Below are 19,978 nucleotides of genomic sequence, written 5' to 3' on the forward strand. Positions count from 1 at the left end.
TTAAGAGCTTTATGAACCGGCGTTAGCCCATAAAGCTCTTAACTCCTGACTTTTTTCTACGGCTGGAGTCTTGTCGGTAGAGGGTCTAATGCTTACTTCAGCCAAGACTCTAAATACCAGCGTTAGAAAGATCCCATTGAAAAGATAGGATACGCAATTGGCGTAGGGGGATCTGCGGTATGGAAAAGTCGTGGCTGGAAAGTGAGCGTTAGACCCTTTCCTGACTGACTCTAAATACCAGCGGGAGGTAAAAACCAGCGTTAGGAACCCTTAACGCTGGTTTGGACGGCTAACGCAGAACTCTAAATCTAGGCGAAAGACTTTTGTTTTACTATGGTTGCTTAGTACCTTTGCCTGAATATTAAACCATACAGACTGATGATCACTAGAGCCTAAGTTCTCACCCACAGACACCTCAGATACTATATCACTGTTTGTAAGTACTAAATCTAATATAGTTCCTTTTCGTGTTGGTTCTTTTACTAGTTGCTCAAGAGATTCCCCTTGTAAAGATTTCAGGATATATTTACTTCTAGTTGATTTGGCAACAGGTAATTCCCAGTCTACATCAGGCATATTAAAGTCCCCCACTACAATAACATTGCCCTTCATTGTAATTTTGGCTATTTCATCAATTAATAAATTGTCTGATGCTTCATCCTGTAATGGTGGTCTATATACTACTCCTATTCTAAACACCTGTTTCCCTTCAGTTTCTATAGTTACCCAAACACTTTCTACATTGTCATTTTTTTCTACAATTTCAGTTACATTAATATTGTCTTTCACGTACAGAGCAACTCCGCCCCCTTTTTTACCTACTCTATTTTTTTTAAACAAGATGTAACCAGGTATGACTGTTTCCCAGTCGTGAGAGTCATTGTACCATGTCTCTGTTATAGCTACTAAATCCAATTTATCTGTGTTAAAATGTACAGTGAAGGTCATCACTCGGATAGTGTCCGAAACCACACAGCTCGAGTTGGCGGAGATCCATAAATCTGTTGGCAGAGCCCTGCTGGCTCCCGCAGGTCAGGCTTACCCGACCACAGAAGTTGCATCATGGGGCTTTCCGAGGCTTCAAAGACGAGGAGGAAGAGATCAACAGCTACCTCCAAGTGTTAGAGACACAGTGTGAGCTGCAGGGGATTGCCGATGCTGACCGAGTTACCATCTTGCTTGGAAAGTTTTCCGGCCGAGCCGTGGAGGCTTTTCACACTGTTCCTTCAGGGGACAAAAGGACTATGACAATGTTAAGGAGCGCATCCTTGCCTGATATGACCTCATGCCAAAAGCCCACTGGCAGAAATTCAGGGAGCTAAGGAAGCAAGAGGGGCAGCCTTTCATGGGGTTCACCCATGCTATGGACTCTTGGTTCACTGGCTGCAAAGTAACCACCTTGGCAGAAACCACACAGCTCATCCTGCTGGAGCACTTCTATAGCCATGCTGCGGCAGAGATAAGGGAATCGGTCCACGACCTGCGACCCAAAACAGGACCAAGCAGCCATCTTGGCTGAACAATATCTGGATGCCCGGCATCAGGTTCGCCCTGAGCCACAATCAGTGCCTCGCTCCAGGACATCTGGGTCAATGGCCAGTCAGCCTGGAGACTAAGACAGTGGTGCTACAGTTACCCTGGCTGAACCCCACCTGGCCCCTGCCTAAGACCAAACAGGGAGGTCGCTTGCCATTCAGGTGGCTGGGGGTGCAGTACTACTGATCCCCATGGCATAGGTGCACCTGGATTGGGGTGTCGGCTCCCGTGCTGTGGAAGTGGGAGTCATGAGCTATCTGCCCGCTGAGGTTTTGTTGGGAAATGATCTTGGCCTTTGTGTGGGATAACCCAATGAATTGTTGCCCAGTTACCACCCACCAGCAAGCCAGATGCCAAGCCACGGCACCTGATCTGGGGACAAAGGTAAGAAATTCCAACTGACTCCAGACCTGCCCCCTGATCCATTCTGCTGGGCATTTCCCACTGACTTCGCCCAGGAGACTCTGAGCGACCCGTTCCTAGCCCCTTACCGTGACTGAGTAGGGACTGACCACCATGGCCCCGTGGGGGAACGTTTTGAATGGGAGAAAGGGCTCCTATACTGGATCTCCGAGAGGAGAAAAGGACTGGTACCACAGGAATATCGGAACGACCTGCTGCGGATAGGGCATAACATTCCCCTAGCATCTAGGAAAGTCCAGGACCCATCACCGACTGACCCAGACATTCTTTTTTTTTTTTATTTTATTTTTTTATTGAGGTTTTCAACAGGTACAAAAACAAGCTCATGTACAATAAACATTAGGATTGACATTATGTTAAGTGCAAGATTGTAAGGTTAGTTAAGCAGAGAGATTTTTAGAACCACAAATATGGAATTGTACAAGTAAAAAATAGAACCTCTTTTTATAACACCTATTTTCCTCTACATGAGTAATGTGGTAATATATTATATATACTTATGTAGACTGCCAGCTAGGGGGAGATAATCGCAATATCATGTTATACTGCAGAATGGGCTCATGAAGGAAATAGTTACTGGTTGAGGTGCAGCATAGTCAAGAGAAGCCGCCTGGTTAACTCTCCTAAGTTAGGAGATATATTATGGTAAGGGGGGGGGAGGTGGTATATTGAAGATGGTGAGTGATACTTGCAGCCCTAGAGGCATAATACTTAGGAGTTACATCTATCACTCACAGACTATGTGGGAACAAGAATGTAGCTCCTATTAACAAGCTGGACCTTGGTTTATAGAAGAGTCGGAGACAACCCAATTTGCCTATAAGTGTTTAAACCCCAGATGCTGGTTAACTAGGTTGTATTTCAGAACAAGGACCAGCCTTGTTTTATATACCAATGCATCACAACCTCCTAGAGACAAGCAAGGATTCTAAAAAATCTAAAATATGGTAGGACGGATCCCAAGGTAGAGAATAAGACTACCACAGGGCATGGGCCCTCTGCCCAGCGGCAGTAACTGTATAGCCACTTCAGTCCCACTCAGACTCTATCCATGAGAAGTAGGCATAGTGTTTGCTCTGCGATGGTCATTGCCTACATTTAGGAGGACAAAATATTAATGTGTGTGTTAAACAAGTAGTGTGGTTGAAGGTTAGCACATTTGTTGGCGTGTTCCTCATTCTTGGAGCCATACTAGTTTCTCTGGTTAGACTTACGTTTTAGGTGCTAAGCTACTAATATTCCTGCAAATTTCTATGTGTATATGCCATTTTGCCAGCAAAGCACCGTATGAGCTCAGGTTAGTAGCACAGAGAAATTGAGTTGCTATGAGGGATTCAATATGCAAGGGTGCAAGTAGTGTGCGGGAATAATTAGATATATAGGGAATAGATGAGTGCATAGTACATAGTTCAGCAAACATATAAGTAAAACAAAACAAATATTAACCAAGGGTATTTTCAACAAACAGTAATAATGTCTAAGTTATCTGTACTGATACCAATACAAATACAGGAAGCTTGTACAATTCCAAGCAAGGGGAAATGAATACTATGTCTGTAGCCGGAAATGCTCAGGGACACACCATATATATATATATATATATATATATATATAGGGGTAAGCTCATCGCTCCAACCCTGAAAAACATTGTGAAAATATGCTAAGAGGGGTTAAGCAATCATGTGGTACCACAATGCACATTAGTTCACAGCAAGTAGATATGCATTTATATAAAACAGACTCATGTAAGGTTAGATTTAAAGAAATGGAGTAGCACTTACTTAGTCTATCATGTTAGTGGACTGTGGACCTTAGAGACAGGGTAGAATATAACCCTATCAAGGTACAGATGCAAATTAATAATAATAATTATGGAGTACAAAATAAGTGTGCAGCCTGCAGTCAGCAAGTTCAGTATTAATTCAGAGAGCACTAATGTTAAGCCTAGACAGCACCTTCAGGGGGTGAATATAGTGGAAACATTAGATCATTATTAGCCACTACATGAGGCAACAAAAAATCAGTGTAATTATATGCAGGTACATAAGGGGGTAATGAAAAAGGTAGAGTATGACATACATTATGCGAAATAATATAACTTCCTGAAAGCAACCTATAAAAGTGTGGTTATTATAAAAGCTCATACATGGCATTACATACAGACTCAATGCTAACTGTAAGCAGAAATTGTGGAACGGCACATTGGTAAGCGGGTGGTGTTATATGAGTACTCAGAAGTTATTTTCAACATTATCGAGACTGGGGGACTGCAACGTGCCTGAGGTCCTGTAGGCAGAGTAGAGGGGGAACATTGAGAAACAATGAGGTTATCAACTATAGTATCGTAACAATAATTCAGCTCTAGCAATCATGAGCAGACTGTTTGTATAGAGTTTAGTTACATCTATCCCACTCCAACTTTAGATAGATGTGAAAAGCCTCCCCAGCTCTTCTGACACCAGGGCAACTAGTTTCCATAGCCACCTGTATTAGATGCCGGGAGTGAGTGCCAGAGCTGCTTGATTGATTGGCGAATGATAGGCCCAAAACCCGGATCCAAGATTCCAGGCCATATCATCGCCACTGTGACTTCAGCTCTGGGTTCCGCTCTTCTGTAAAGCGCCAGCACTCCTGCTTTACCTTGTGAGGCTGTATGCGCCTCTGTTAAGCTATATGCGAGAGCCGGCTGAGTCGCTGAGGCAGTGATCTCTATGGTGCGCAATAGATTCTTTCCCAGCGGGGCTCCGTCTACCGCAGCAACTTCTGCATCCGCTGCAACCCACTCCTGAAAGCAGAGCTGTATGGCTGGGCTAGGGATATAGGTGTCCACTGGCCGAATGTTTCTGCACAGCGCATCTTCAAGTGCGGCATGGTGATCTCTCAACATGCTGTGCAGCGCTTCCAGAAACTGAGTGGTTGTTAGCATGTTGAGATTAGATGTCCAGCTGCGTGGCAGACTTAAAAGAGGCGATGTGAAATAGGTTATGGGTTGCAGTGTTTGCTCCACGGGATTTACATAGCGTCACTCCCAGATGGATAGAATAAAAGAAAAGTGGTCGCCCGTTATAAGCTGCCGATGTAGGCCTCCAATCTCAGTTAGTCAGAATCTCGGCTGATGTCAGAGTTGGTTTACAATAAAAGCCTGATATTAATCCTAGGCATCATTAAGAAGCTCCATAAAGATTAGCTGAGTTAGAAACTTGTTCCAAAGTCCTCAAAAGTAATATTAGTTCAGGAGCATTATGAAAGTGCTGTTGGCTCCGCCCCCCACCCAGACATTCTTTTGACCAGGGATTACAGTTGATATGAAGTGATACTGTAATGTGTGCCAGAAAGTAGGGAAGACAGGGAACCACTCCAATGCCTCCTTTCACCCCCTCCACATCATTGACGAACCCTTCAGCAGGGTCGCTGTAGATATCATTGGTCCATTGGCCCGACCCAGCCCCACAGGGAAGAAATATATACTCACAGTGATAGATTACGCCACTTGATACCCGGAGGCCATCCCTTTGGCTAATATCCAGGCGGAGTGGCAGATGTAATGCTCCGGATATTCACCAGGGTAGGCTTTCCCTGGGAAGTGATCTCCCCATTTGAACAAGTGTATGGCCGGAAAATAAGGGGACCGCTAGATCTATTGAGAGCCCACTGGGAGGGATCAACAGAAGAGGAGGGACACTCTGTTCTGGAGTATGTTCTCGAATTCCGGGACTGACCGAAGGACCTCGCCGAAAGGGTGCGAGAGAACCTTCAGATCGCTCAAAGCAGACAGAAGCGGTGGTACTACCGGAATGCTTGTAACCAGACCCTGGCAGTGGGGAAGAAGGTCCTAGCCTTGAAGCCTGTCAAAACGGACAAGCTACAGGCCGCCTGGCAGGGATCCTACCGAGTGGTAGAGCAGCTGTATGACACCACCTATCTGGTAGCTAAATGTTCAGATGACTGGGTCCGCCGGACCTTTCATGTGAACATACTGAAGGCATACCTAGAAAGAACCAGGGACATAGCCCCCATTTGTGCTCTGGCCGTGGAGGACTCTGAGAGTCTTCCCATGTTGGAGCTCCCTGGGCAAGATGAGGTACCCCCAGGCATAGCAGACATACAGCTGGACGAGAGGCTAGGGACTAGGCAGAAGACGCAAGTTCGGCAAATACTAGAAGGTAGGCAAGACATGTTCTACACTACACCGAGTGGAGGCCCCGGTCAAGGCGCCCCTGGGACAGGCAGCATACCGGGTCGCAGCATACTGGGTCCCCAAGGCAATTAGAGAAAGTATGCACCGAGAGCTCAGAGAAATGCTAGACCTAGGTGTTATTGAACAGTCCAACAGTCCCTGTGCCTCCCCGGTGGTGCTGGTACCCAAGCAGGATGGGACCACCAGGTTCTGCATAGACTACCGTAGGCTCAATGACAGAACCACGACCGACGCCTACCCCATGCCCCGGGTAATGAAACTACTAGACCAGATTGCCTGTGGCCACTTCCTGACCACCTTAGACCTCTGCAAGGGATACTGGCAGATCCCCTTGGACCCAGGGTCCATCCCAAAGTTGGCATTTATCACCCCCTTTGGCCTAAACCAGTTCAAGGTCATGCCGTTTGGCATGAAGAATGCTCTGGCGACCTTCCAGAGAATGGTAGATCACCTCCTGAATGGCTTCCAGGACTATGCATGTGCATACCTGGATGACATTGTGATCTACAGCGACACCTGGGAGGACCATTTGGTCTACCTAGGTGTCGTTCTAGACTGCATCAGGGCTGCCGGTCTGACCCTGAAGCCCGACAAGTATACAATAGGGTTCTCGGAGGTCCAGTGCCTTGGACACCGGGTGGGCAGCTGAAAGCAATGGCCGGAGCCGGCCAATATTGAGACAGACGCAAAACTGGCCCACCCCCAAGACCAAAACCCAAGTCAGCTTTACTAGGGACCGCAGGGTACTACCGCAAATTTTTCCCCAATTACATTACCCTGGCCAAACCCCTGAACGACATAACTCGAAAATGATTACCCCAACAGGTCCTGTGGTCCCCAGAATGTGAAACTGCCTTCCAAAACCTTAAGACTGCATTGATCTCCCCTGTCCTGGCCCTCTTCTGACCCAACCAAATGTTTTTGTGTCCACACAGATGCCTCAATGATCGGGATGGTAGCAGTACTGAGCAAGGTAGATGAGGATGGGCAGGACCACCCCATAGCCTACATCAGCTGGAAGCTGTTGCCCAGGGAAGTAGGCTATGCGGCGGTGGAGAAGGAGTGCCTGACTCTGGTGTGGGGCCTTAAGAAGCTTCAACCTTACCACTATGGAAGGCCCTTCACCGTCCTCACAGATCACAACTGAGTTTCTGGGGACATTGGACGCTTGCTGCGGTGGAGTTAAGCCTTGCAGCACTTTAACTTTGACATTCAGTACATGGAAACACTGATGGATTTTCCTGGCAAACTGACATGGAATAGCTCATCGGACAGCCCCAGGCTGACCCGTGTGTGGATCTAGCCAGGTCTGTTGAACTGGAAGGGGGGAGCTGTCACGGATACAAGGGTGCAAGGGTTAAACCTCCACCCCCCTACTACCTAGCCCCCTGTTGTTTCTCAGCAGATATGGGCTTTTGAGAGCATATGCAATCTCCCAGACCATTGTTTTGCCTTGTTTTTGTGCTTTGAACCTTTTCATGAAAGAGCTGGTACCTGACCGCCTAGTGCCTCTTCGGATGGCCGGGCCCCTGGAACTGCCGGTCAGCTGCATCGTCCCGAATACCCGGTGTCCTTTACCCCAGGTTGCTCCAGATGCTCCTTGTCCCAGAGCTCCGGTCTTTTGGGGGTTGGTACCCCTTGGGGAGGGCAAGAGATGGGGTGATTGCCGGAAGGGAGCTCCCTTGGGAACCGGGGCTTCCGGACCCCCCTCTACAACTCCCACTCCCCAGTGGCCTTTTCGGTGTACGTTTGATCACCCATAGCTCTGGCCCCCAGACATGGATCATGTTGCTTTTTGGACTGTAGCAATTGACACCTTGGAAGTGCCCCCACTCCCCCGGGATCACCCCGGAACCACCATCACTATACCGCTGGACACTATGGGACAATGGACTCTTTGGGGGGCACCAGCCTTTCTGGAGGGGCAGGAATGGCAGGAGATTTGGGGGACTGATAAGGCTCTTATCTAGATGGGATTGTGTATAAAAACTGTGTGTTTTCCTCATAAAGAGGCACTAATTGTGTTCACCTAAATGGTAGTCTGTCTAGTTATTTGGGTGGGAATTGCTAAAATCACTTTTTTCTGCTACATAGCGGCAGGTTCCAGGTACAGGAAGGATCCTTTGGCGGAGCTACCTAGTTCTGTCACAATGTTGTCTGATGAATTTGAGTACTGTTGGTGGCTCTCTCAGAACAGAGTATGGGCCTGATTTATCATGTCTGCTCGACATCGATAAATGCCAACAGCATACGTTGTCTGCATTTATCATTGCATAGGCATTTTGTGTGAAATGGTTGTGCAATACCACCCCCTGCACATTCACGGCCAATCGGCTGCTAGCAGGGGGTGTCAATCATCCCGATCGTATACGATCGGGGTGATTGCTGTCCCCCACCTCAGAGGTGGCGGACTAGTTAAGGAGCAGTTTATACAGGGTGCCGACATCTAGTAGCTGCGTATTGTTGTATCATGTGACAGGACTAGTGCAGTTTCACAGATCTGCATTTTATACTGGGTGCCTCCATCTTGTAGTTGCATATTGTTAAAGCATGCGATTGGAGAAGTGCACTTTCACAGATCTGATTTTTGACAGCTGTACTTTGTACCTCAGTTTAGCTCACATAATACAGAGCAGGAGAGTTACTGTTTCATGTATAGAAATAAAGACACTACAAGCTGTTAGTGTGAGGAATAATATTGAACTAAAGAACTACATCCAGGTCAGGAGGTAGGAACAGGAAACAGGAAGTATAAGGCAATGCAATATTACCATAAACAAACAGAGTCACAGTATTTGCATAATAACTCCATAACATCTCCCCTTTTTACATTCAATCCAAAATTTGCTAACAATTTACCTAAAACAGATCCTGATCAGTCTTAAACATAACATACTACATTACTGGTAGATACACTACAGATTGAGTCTATCTGGTGGTCTTGAAACTCGACCACTATGCAAGGCCACAGGGATTTTGCCTGGGTGAAGTTGTTCAGCTCCAGAAGGTGTTAAGGAGCTGCCCTCTTTCCCTGCTGGTGTGTTTGGCACGGAAGAACTTGCTGGTATAAGAGGCTGCATTATGGCATCCTCATTGTATCCTTCTGATATGACAGCAGTCTCTGCCTTGCAAATGTGGTCCAGTAGGACTAAGTACATTGAGAGCCTCGGAATACTTAAGTGTCGGATGCTTATAGGCTTGTGTGGTGAGATGTTCTGCCACTCGCAGGTCCACTCGGTTACGGCGTTAGAGACTGCCTTCCACATCCACAAGATATGAGCGAGGAGCAACCCTCTGAACACAGGTACCCAGTCTCCAGCGACCAGTCCTGTCACCAGGGAGCGGCTTCATACGGATTGGCTCTCCAATGCTTAGTTCAGGTAAGTCTTTGGCAGACACATCGTATGTCAGTTTGGAGATCCGTTTCCTCCGTCGCAGATTCTCCAGTACCCCTGTTACCACACAAGGCTCAAGTAATTTATTTGCCACTGGCAATGAAGTCTTCAGCCTCCTTGACATCAAGTGCTGTGCAGGACTGCTGTCCATGCCTTCAGTTGGGGTGTTCCTCCAATGTAGAATGGCTTTCCATGGGTCATTACCTTCATACTTGGCCTTTTTGCAAAGATTCTTCACTATCTTTACAGCTGATTCCGCTTTGCCATTAGCTTGAGGGTGCCGCGGGGAAGAGGTAAGATGCTCAAACCCATAATCTGTAGAGAACTGTCTGAATTGCTCACATGCAAACTGAGGTCCATTATCTGAGATTACACTGTCGGCCGGCCATGACGTGCAAACTCTGCTTTACAACGCTTGATTGTAGTTTCAGCAGACAGGTCGGGAAGAAGCTCAATCTCCCAAAAGTCAGAATAGTGATCAACGATTAGTAGAAAATCTTGCCCAGCATAATTCAGTAAATCCATGCTTACAATTTGCCAAGGCCGTGTGGGCAGCACATGTGACATCATGGGTTCTTTCTGTTGTGCCTGCACATATTCATTGCATGCTGAACAACGGCTAACAAAGTCTCTAATCTCATTTTGCATGTTAGGGCAATATAGGGAATCTCGTGCCTGTCTATAGCATGCTTCACCACCAATGTGACTGGCATGAATACGCGTCAGCATCTCCGATCTTAATGATTTAGGAATGATGACCCTTGACCCCTTGTACAGTACACCATCCTGAATGCCGATTTCTTCTCGGAAAGTCCAATATTCTCTTACAATTAATGGCACCTCTGCCTTTGAATCTGGCCAACCATTCAGAACAACATACTTAAGTGCTTGCAAACTCTCATCAATTTCTGTGTGCTTTCTTATCTGAAGCAATCGTTGGTCTGTGACGTTTAAATAGTCTGAATTATTAATCTGCGACAGGACATCCAGGTCCTGTTGTACATTGCAAACTGTGTGTTGTGCACTCTAAGGTGAACCACTTGCTGCTGTAGCTCTGCTAAGAGTGTCACTAATGTACATTTCAGGTCCAGGTTTATAGACAACATTTAGGCAATAATTTTGTACCGTGAGCAACATGCTCTGTAGACGTTTTGGTGCACACAAAAGTGGTTTCTTGAAAATAGATATCAGAGGCTTATGTTCAGTTTCTGCTGTGATCTTGTCACGACCATAGAGGTAGTGATGAAAGCGCTGGTAGGCAAACACAATACTCAAACATTCCTTTTCGATTTGTGCATAGTTTTGCTCAGTAAGGGTCAGTGCCCTTGAAGCAAAAGCGATAGGCTGGTCAGCTTGCAATAGGCAACACCCTAGTCCACTTTTGCTTGCATTACTTTGAATAGTTACAGGTTTTTGTCACATCATAGTACTTCAGGACAGGTGTATCTGTGACCAAACTTTTGATGTCCTGCACTGCATTATCATGCTTAGGAAGCCAATGCCAAACTGCATCCTTGTCCAGAAGCCTTCTCAATGGCTCGCAAACCTCTGAGAGGTGTAGTAGGAATTTTGATAGGTAGGTAACAGATCCTATGAAGCGCTGCAGGGATTTCACATTCGCCGGCTGTGGGATATCCAGTATAGCTCTGATTTTTTCTGGGTCAGACTTCAAACCCTCAAAGGATAGTATGTGTCCATGGAAGCTGACCTTTTTGACCTTGAATTGCAGTTTTTTCATGCCAAGTCTTAGTTTCACCTGCCTACAATGATTCATTAGTTCCAATAGTTTGCCATCATGATCTTGCTCTGCTTCCCTATCTGTGTCCCCACAGCCAACCACAAGGATGTCATCAGCTATTGGTTCAATGCCACTGAGTCCAGCCAATAGTTCATGTTGTTTACGTTGATACACCTCTGGTGCAACTGATACTCCAAAAGGCAACTTGAGCCATCTTTTTCTGCCCCAGGGAGTCCAGAAGGTTGTCATGTAGCTACTTGCATTATCCAACTTACATTGTAAAAATGCATCGCGGGCATCAACAAGCGTGAACAGACGTGCCTTAGGCAGCTTTTACAAAACATCCTCAAGAGTTGGCATGATGTAGTGAGATCGCCTCAGTGCCTGATTCAAGAATTTGGGATCTATGCATATTCTTAACTTATCAGGCTTCTTTACAATCACCATGTTACTTATCCAATCAGTTGGTTCAATCACAGTTGCTAAATGCCCATCAGCCTCATACTGGTCAAGCTGCGCCTTAACTGCCTGTTCTATGGCCACTGGCACATTGCGTGGTGCACATTGTACTGGAGGGACACTTATGTCAAGGTCAAAATTAACTTCCCCTGGTACAGATTCTACTGGCCCAGTAAAAAAAATCACTAAATTCCTTTAATAGCAAATGTTTTGTCAAGGGCCCTTTGAATTGATTGTCCATCACGTTGAGCTCTGCGGGGATAGAGAAATGCATCAGCCCTAGACGCTCACAGGTGGAGCCGGATAACAGTGGCTTTTGGCAGGCTTCCACAATTTCAAACTCTAGCTTGTGTGTCCTTTCACGTATGACACATTCTGTCCTGAAGAATCCTAGAGATTTCATAAGCTCACCTGAGTATAACTTTAGTCTGGTGTCACTTGGCAGTAGATGCACTTCTGGTGCTAACATCATTTTGTCTCTCAAACACATCACATGTTGGTCCTGAATCGAGCTGGCAGGATTGGGGCTTATTATTTAAATTTCTTTCCTCTGGCTTGCACAGTACCGATCAATTCACTACTGTATATCACTTCAGTGGTGTGTGACTCTTCCTCATATGCAGATGTGTTCTCAATGGTGTGTAACTTTCCTAGTGATGGCTGTCTTTTACTTGACAAACAAACATTAGCAAAGTGATTTGTTCTTCCACAAGACCTACAAGACTTCCCATAAGCTGGACATTGCTCTTTAATTCTTTGATGCACAGTCCCACAATATTTGCATGCTGTAGGGTTTGCAGCATTTGTGCTAAACTGGCGGCGTTGTTGCTGCGGTTTGCTTATGTGTTGTCGCTGCATTGCAATGTTTATGCTGTCGGTATGCTGTCTGTCCTGTTCCATAACGTTCAGACGTCTGTCAGTGAGCTCTTCTGTACGGCATGTTTCAATGGCTGTGTTTAAAGTTAAGTCATGTTCTCTTAGTAGACGCCTGCGTGTGCTCTCACTAGCTACACTGAGAACATTTTGTCCCTTATTAATTCATCCCTTAGAGTACCATATTCACAAGTTGCTGCCTTTTCTCTCAAGCGTGTAACAAATTTATCAAGAGATTCTCCCTCTTCTTGTTTTCAGCATCCAAACACATACCTTTCATAAATAACATTTTTAGCAGGTTTAAAATAAGCTTCCATTGCATCTAAAATGGCTGTAACATTCTCGTTCTGCTCTGCTGTGAGGGTCAGATTGTGCTTATACACATGCTGCATTCACAGCCCATGACTCTTCTCAGCTGCCTGCACTGCTGTAAGGGTCAGATTGTGCTTATACACATGCTGCATTCACAGCCCATGACTCTTCTCAGCTGCGTGCTGTGAGGGTCAGATTGTGCTTATACACATGCTGCATTCACAGCCCATGACTCTTCTCAGCTGCGTGCACTCCTGTGAGTATCAGATTGTGCTTATACACATGCCTGCATTCACAGCCCATGAATCTTCTCAGCTGCGTGCACTCCTGTGGGTATCAGATTGTGCTTATACACATGCTGCATTCACAGCCCATGACTCTTCTCCGCTGCGTGCTGTGAGGGTCAGATTGTGCTTATTCACATGCCTGCACTCACTGCCCATGCATGACTCTTCTCAGCTGCGTGCACTGCTGTGAGTATCAGATTGTGCTTATACACATGCTGCATTCACTGCCCATGACTTTTCTCAGCTGTGTGCACTCCTGTGAGTATCAGATTGTGCTTATACACATGCTGCATTCACTGCCCATGACTCTTCTCAGCTGCGTGCACTCCTGTGAGTATCAGATTGTGCTTATACACATGCTGCATTCACTGCCCATGACTCTTCTCAGCTGTGTGCACTCCTGTGAGTATCAGATTGTGCTTATACACATGCCTGCACTCACTGCCCATGACTCTTCTCAGCTGCGTGCACTGCTGTGAGGGTCAGATTATGCTTATACACATGCCTGCACTCACTGCCCATGACTCTTCTCAGCTGCGTGCACTGCTGTGAGGGTCAGATTGTGCTTATACACATGCCTGCACTCCTGTGAGTATCAGATTGTGCTTATACACATGCTGCACTCACTGCCCATGACTCTTCTCAGCTGTGTGCACTCCTGTGAGTATCAGATTGTGCTTATACACATGCCTGCATTCACTGCCCATGACTCTTCTCAGCTGTGTGCACTCCTGTGAGTATCAGATTGTGCTTATACACATGCCTGCAATCACTGCCCATGACTCTTCTCAGTTGCCTGCACTCCTGTGAGTATCAGATTGTGCTTATGCACATCCCTGCATTCACTGCCCATGACTCTTCTCAGCTGCGTGCACTCCTGTGAGTATCAGATTGTGCTTATACACATGCCTGCATTCACTGCCCATGACTTTTCTCAGCTGCGTGCACTCCTGTGAGTATCAGATTGTGCTTATACACATCCCTGCATTCACTGCCCATGACTCTTCTCAGCTGTGTGCACTCCTGTGAGTATCAGATTGTGCTTATTCACATCCCTGCATTCACTGCCCATGACTCTTCTCAGCTGTGTGCACTCCTGTGAGTATCAGATTGTGCTTATACACATCCCTGCATTCACTGCCCATGACTCTTCTCAGCTGCGTGCACTCCTGTGAGTATCAGATTGTGCTTATACACATGCCTGCATTCACTGCCCATGACTCTTCTCACTTGCCTGCACTGCTGTGAGGGTCAGATTGTGCTTATACACATCCCTGCATTCACTGCCCATGACTAGTGATGTCCCGAACTGTTCGCCCGCGAACGGTTCACAGCGAACATAGCTTGTTCGCGTTCGCGTTTGTGGGCGAACACATGGCGATGTTCGATCCGCCCCTATGTGTCATCATTGTGGAAACTTTGACCCTTTATGTCACAGCCGCCTGACACATTAGAGCCAATCAACATCAGACACTCCCTCACAGACACTCCCAGCTACTCGGAATCCTCCATTTTAGACTCATAACGACCTTGCTTTTTTAATGATAGGACGTGTTATGTTTTTGCTCCTGACATTCATAGGAAAAACATAGCTAGGCTAGTGTATTTACAGTCCAGAAGGACTCCACTCATCTCTGCTGCAAGCACAGCACCCCAAAAAGCCCTTTTTAGGGCTATATTTCGTGCCGTTTTTTTTTTTTTTTCTTTTTTATTAGCATTTGCCTGGCTTTCAGCTGTGTGTTTAAGGCTCACAGCATATGCTGTGACTACTGCCACCACTGATATCTCCCTAACAACATTGGTTTAAATTTAACTAACCCAAAAATATAATTATTTTGCTAGTGTAATTTTTTTTCATTTTCTATCAGGCCAGTGTCACACAGCATATACTCTGGTTCATTGCTCTGTGCCAGCCAGCAGTGTTAATATCCGTTTATAACATTATTTTTAATTTAAAAAAAAAACACAAAAAAATATTTTTCTAGTGTAATCTAATTACATTTACTATCATGCCTGTGTCTGTCAGGCTCACTCAGCATTAATATACCTCTTTTTTTTCAGTCTTTTGGTTAATTGGTCTGTGCCAGGCAGCCACCCAGCACTCATATCTATTTTTCTTTCACCTTAATTTTAATATTAAAAAAAAAAAAGTTTAAATTTGTTTGCTAGTGTAATCAAATCTAATTTTCTATCTGGCCTGTGTGTTTTGCTGACATAGAGAGCCTACTGTGTTTACTTGCTGCCCTCCCTAGTCTATGAGCCACGACTCATATGTGTTTAACCTTTTTTTAATTTCCCCCCCAAAAAAATAATTTCAATCATTTTTCTAGTGTAATCTAATAGTATTTTCTATCAGGCGTGTGTGTATCCGACATACATAGCCTACTGTTTTTAATAGCTGCCCTTCCAAGGCTATCAGCCACGACTCATATGTATGTGCTTAACCTTTTTCTTAAAATTTCCAAAAAAAAGTCTTTAAATCATTATGCTAGTGTAATCTAATTGTATTTTCTATCAGGCCTGTGTCTAACTGTCTATCTGACTTACACAGCATACTGTTGTTATAATTGCTGCCCTACATAGCAGCCAGCCAGTGCGACCACTCATAGAGTCATATGTGCATTGCACTTCTTAACATGATTTTAATATTAAAATCTAAAATTTAAAAATATTTTGCTAGTGTAATGTAACTTAATTTTCTATCAGTCCTGTGTTTTTGTCACTTACACAGCATACTGTGTTAAATTACTGCCCTACCTACCATCCACGACTCATATCTGCCAGCCTGTCTGCCAGGCCCAAGTAGCCAATTAGTGGCACCAATCACAATTCTTGTAACAGTAATAAAAAAAAAAAAAACATAATTTTTTGGACTGCAAATATTCAGTCTCCTAGGGCCATTGAATTTCATTTACCTCCTGCCTGCCACTGCCAGCCTTTTGTGCCAGGCCGTCTAGCCAACTATTTACACCAATCATAATTGTTGTCACAGTCAGACAGTATAGTTATTAATTTAAATAAAATAAATTTTTAGTGTTGATCTTAACCCTCAGTTTGCTTGTGCCTTTGAATTGCACTTTTCTACAGCCTTCCAAGCCTGTGTGCCAGGCCTACTTCAAAAATATTTACACCAATCATATATGTTGTGACAGTATTCTAATAATTAAAAATTAAAATTTTTGGTAATAGTTGCTGTGATTTGAATCGTCAGTTTGCTGGTGCCATTGAATAGCACTTTCCTCCTGCCTTGCAGCCTGCTGTGAGCCAGGCCCACCTAGCCAATTGTTGTCACCAATCACATTTCTGTTCACAGTATTGCAAAAATTGTCAATCATCACTGTTTAGACTGTCAGTAATCAGTCTCCTAGTGTCCTTGAATTGCATCTCCCTCCTGCCTGCCATCCTTTTGTGCCAGGCCGTCTTGCCAACTATTTACACCAATCCTAATTTTTTGTCACAGTATAGTTACTAATTAAAATTAAAAAAATCTTTATTGTTGATGATCTTAACCCTCAGTTTGCTCGTGCCTTTGAATTGCACTTTTCTACAGCCTTCCAAGCCTGTGTGCCAGGCCTACTTAAAAAATATTTACACCGGGGGCGGAGCCAACTATCAAACAGGGCAGACGCAGGTTTTGTGAGCTCCTGCTTTAACAATCTTTGACGATCTTTAAAAGCTATTTAATCACCCTAAAACGCTACTCCTGCAAAGGTGACACCAGCCCTTATCATAAGCATAACAACCCACACTTGGGAGATTGACCGGACCTCATATTAACCCAGAATGATGGACTCTGAGATCATTGAAGCCTTCGCCATGCTGAGTCACCGCATGGATACGCAGTTCAGCATTCTACTCAAGTGCATATCACTAAAGAGTGAGACAACTCCTGATGTAACAGCTGGAGATATTAACATCTCTCACCCTTGGACTGGGACTACATACCGGCAGGATTCAATGGCTGATGCGGCTAACCCGGACATCATTATCCTCCCCCGACAGCCTGTAATCACATGTGACCTCTCCGCTACTTGCCTGGCTTCTGCCTTGGAGCGGCCGGCCGAGGTAGGGGTTCAGGTAAACTCAACTCCGTCTATTACTATCGAGGATGTCCCTTCCAATGTCTGGGACTTAACAGCTACGCACCCGCCCCTTCTTAAAGAGGAGACCGATATAGAGGGGAGAGAACGGCATTTAGCAGCAGGCTTGTGTAACTGGTTTGAGCTGTGGCCTAGTGATATGAGCAACGAGCCTGGGCACTTACCGCACTGCAAATTACCCTGGCACAGAGATAAACCAAACCGGGACTTGAGTGATTTCACTGCCCTCCAGAGCCCTTACTTACTTATCGGCTGCCATTTGATCCCTCTACTCCGAGCCCAGAGTTTAGCTCATGGGACACTATCTGGGAACAGGCATCATTTCCAGGTTCAGATATCCACAACGCGACAAATACAGGAGTTGTTGCGGACTGGGATAGGCTAACAACACTTACATATACAGAGAGATGCCATCTTGTCTGACACTGAACTTACCTCCCAGTTCTGCATACCAGTCACTTAAACTAGCGTTTTATGCATATAGCCCTATACCTTAAAAAGCTGAATGTTATATGACTTTTTGATAATGGTTTAACTACTTGTAATATTTATGTTCCATCTACAATCGAGATACCCTCTCTATACCTCATGCAACTTCAGAAAGTCTCACCCTGCACTAGCTGTGAGACCTCCATGTAGAGTCCTTAGATAATCACCTCAGTTTTTAATATTTATTCATCTCTAATTGATGTTTGAGGGTGATGTGGTTTTGTTTGTGATACTTTTGCTGGGCTTGTTTTTTTTTTTTTTTTTTTCCTTGTTGGAGATAGTTTCAGTTACCATTATGTCTTATTCTAAGATGAACCCTTGCTTTACTGGGCTCTGCAGAAAGTTTTGATGGGGTAATATAATGTTTATGCTTGTTTCTCTCATTGGCTATTGCTAGTGGGGATCTACTGTTATATAATATCCTCAGCAGAACTAGCTCTACGGTACAGTACAAACTCTACTACTTTATAACCCAGACTATTATGCCTAGGTAAGATACTAGCCTGTACTAGCAATATAGATACAAACAACTATCCCACCTTATTACTTATCATATGCAAGCTTATTCATTCTTATTGTTTTATGTTTTTGAAGTTCACATAACTTGAATATTTAAATTTTGTTATTTGGGCCTTATAGTTATGTCATGATAAACCAGCTCACATTCCTCCTTATTTATTGTTGCATATTAAGTTTGTTTGTTAGCTAGCTATCTTATCACACTATATGCCACTGCTATGGCCTTAGGCTAGTGGAAGTATAGCTCCAGGAAGATTGCCCTCCGACTAACATCTCCCCCGCATATTCTTCACACTATTCCACTTTTATATGCAATGAGTTTTCTTATCCTCCTTCTTTGAGTCCCCCTCCTCATATAATTAAATAGCCCTTTAGCCTACACCTCTATAACGTGTGTAGCCCCAGGAAGATTGTCCTCCGACTAACATCTCCCCTACATATTCTTCACACTATTCTACTCTTCTACGCATTTTTGGTCCCTGCATACAATTTACCTAGGTACCATACTAATATTTAAGCTCCTGAAACTAGTATTTACCTTATTGGTGGTGCAACACCCTACTCTCTTTAGCTAGTATATATACCCTTGTTTTTATTTTTATGCTCATCACCTGTACTATATAGTCTAATAAGCTTGATTTTTGTCCATATGTCAGGGTCTCAAATCGTGCTGGCCTCAGCTCCTAGTGAAACCATATTCTTTTATTTTAACATTAGCTTAGCTAGTAACTTTGAATTACACATATTCTATAGTATGCATACCACTTCTCTATAATTTATCTGCCATGAGTATTTTCATCCTCCTTCTTTGAGTCCCCCACCTCATATAATTAAATAGCCCTCTAGCCTACACCTTTATAACGTATTGATTGGCTCCGCCCTCCCATCTCCCCTTTATTATAAGCGGCTTTGGTCCGCTGCTTCCCCCCCCCCCCTTATATACAGGCCTATGGGAGGCCTGACAACAGCCAACTCCCTACCTCTTACTTTTATTTAACTTCTAGAATGCCTTTATTGCAGAGTGGGGACCATTAGTTTTCAGTTGCAAAAAAAAAAAAATGAGGCAACTATATATGTTCCAGTCACACATGTTTTTTATTTACAGTTTTACATTTCATATTAGAGATCACAATAGCAGTATTATAACTTATGTTCATCCTTATTTTTCTGTTTTTGACCTAGCTATTTATCTCATGCCACTGATCCCAACTTCCATACATATATGACACTACTATGGATGGGACGCTGTGATAACAAATTCTATTCTAGCACACCAATGTCTTAATTAATTCTTGTTTACTCTTCATATGTGAAATGTATAAGTTTTTTTTTCTCTGTATCTACTGTTCTGTGACTGGATATATTCTTTACGTTGTTAATTTTCAATGCCTCAATAAAAAATTATTTTCAAAAAAAAAAAAAAAAATATTTACACCAATCATATTTGTTGTGACAGTATTCTAATAATTAAAAATTAAAATTTTTGGTAATAGTTGCTGTGATTTGAATCGTCAGTTTGCTGGTGCCATTGAATAGCACTTTCCTCCTTCCTTGCAGCCTGCTGTGAGCCAGGCCTACCTAGCCAATTGTTGTCAGCAATCATATTTCTGTTAACAGTATTTCAAAAATTGTCAATCATCACTGTTTAG

General features: G+C 44.4%; 1 protein-coding gene across 1 annotated transcript in view; it reads right to left on the reverse strand.

Moving 5' to 3' along the window:
* The window catches only part of LOC128640568 (scavenger receptor cysteine-rich type 1 protein M130-like), a 296,798-nt gene that overhangs the window by 246,732 nt on the left and 30,088 nt on the right, over positions 1 to 19,978 (reverse strand). The window contains exons 3-5 of the mRNA XM_053693039.1: positions 11,743 to 11,913; positions 10,328 to 10,493; positions 4,600 to 4,916 (exon numbers count right to left, since the gene is read on the reverse strand). Of these exons, the coding sequence (XP_053549014.1) occupies positions 4,600 to 4,916; positions 10,328 to 10,493; positions 11,743 to 11,913 (654 nt within the window). The remainder of the gene's footprint in view (positions 1 to 4,599; positions 4,917 to 10,327; positions 10,494 to 11,742; positions 11,914 to 19,978) is intronic.

The sequence above is a fragment of the Bombina bombina genome, chromosome 9 (genome assembly GCF_027579735.1).
Source record: "Bombina bombina isolate aBomBom1 chromosome 9, aBomBom1.pri, whole genome shotgun sequence".
Taxonomy (NCBI): Eukaryota; Metazoa; Chordata; class Amphibia; order Anura; family Bombinatoridae; genus Bombina; species Bombina bombina.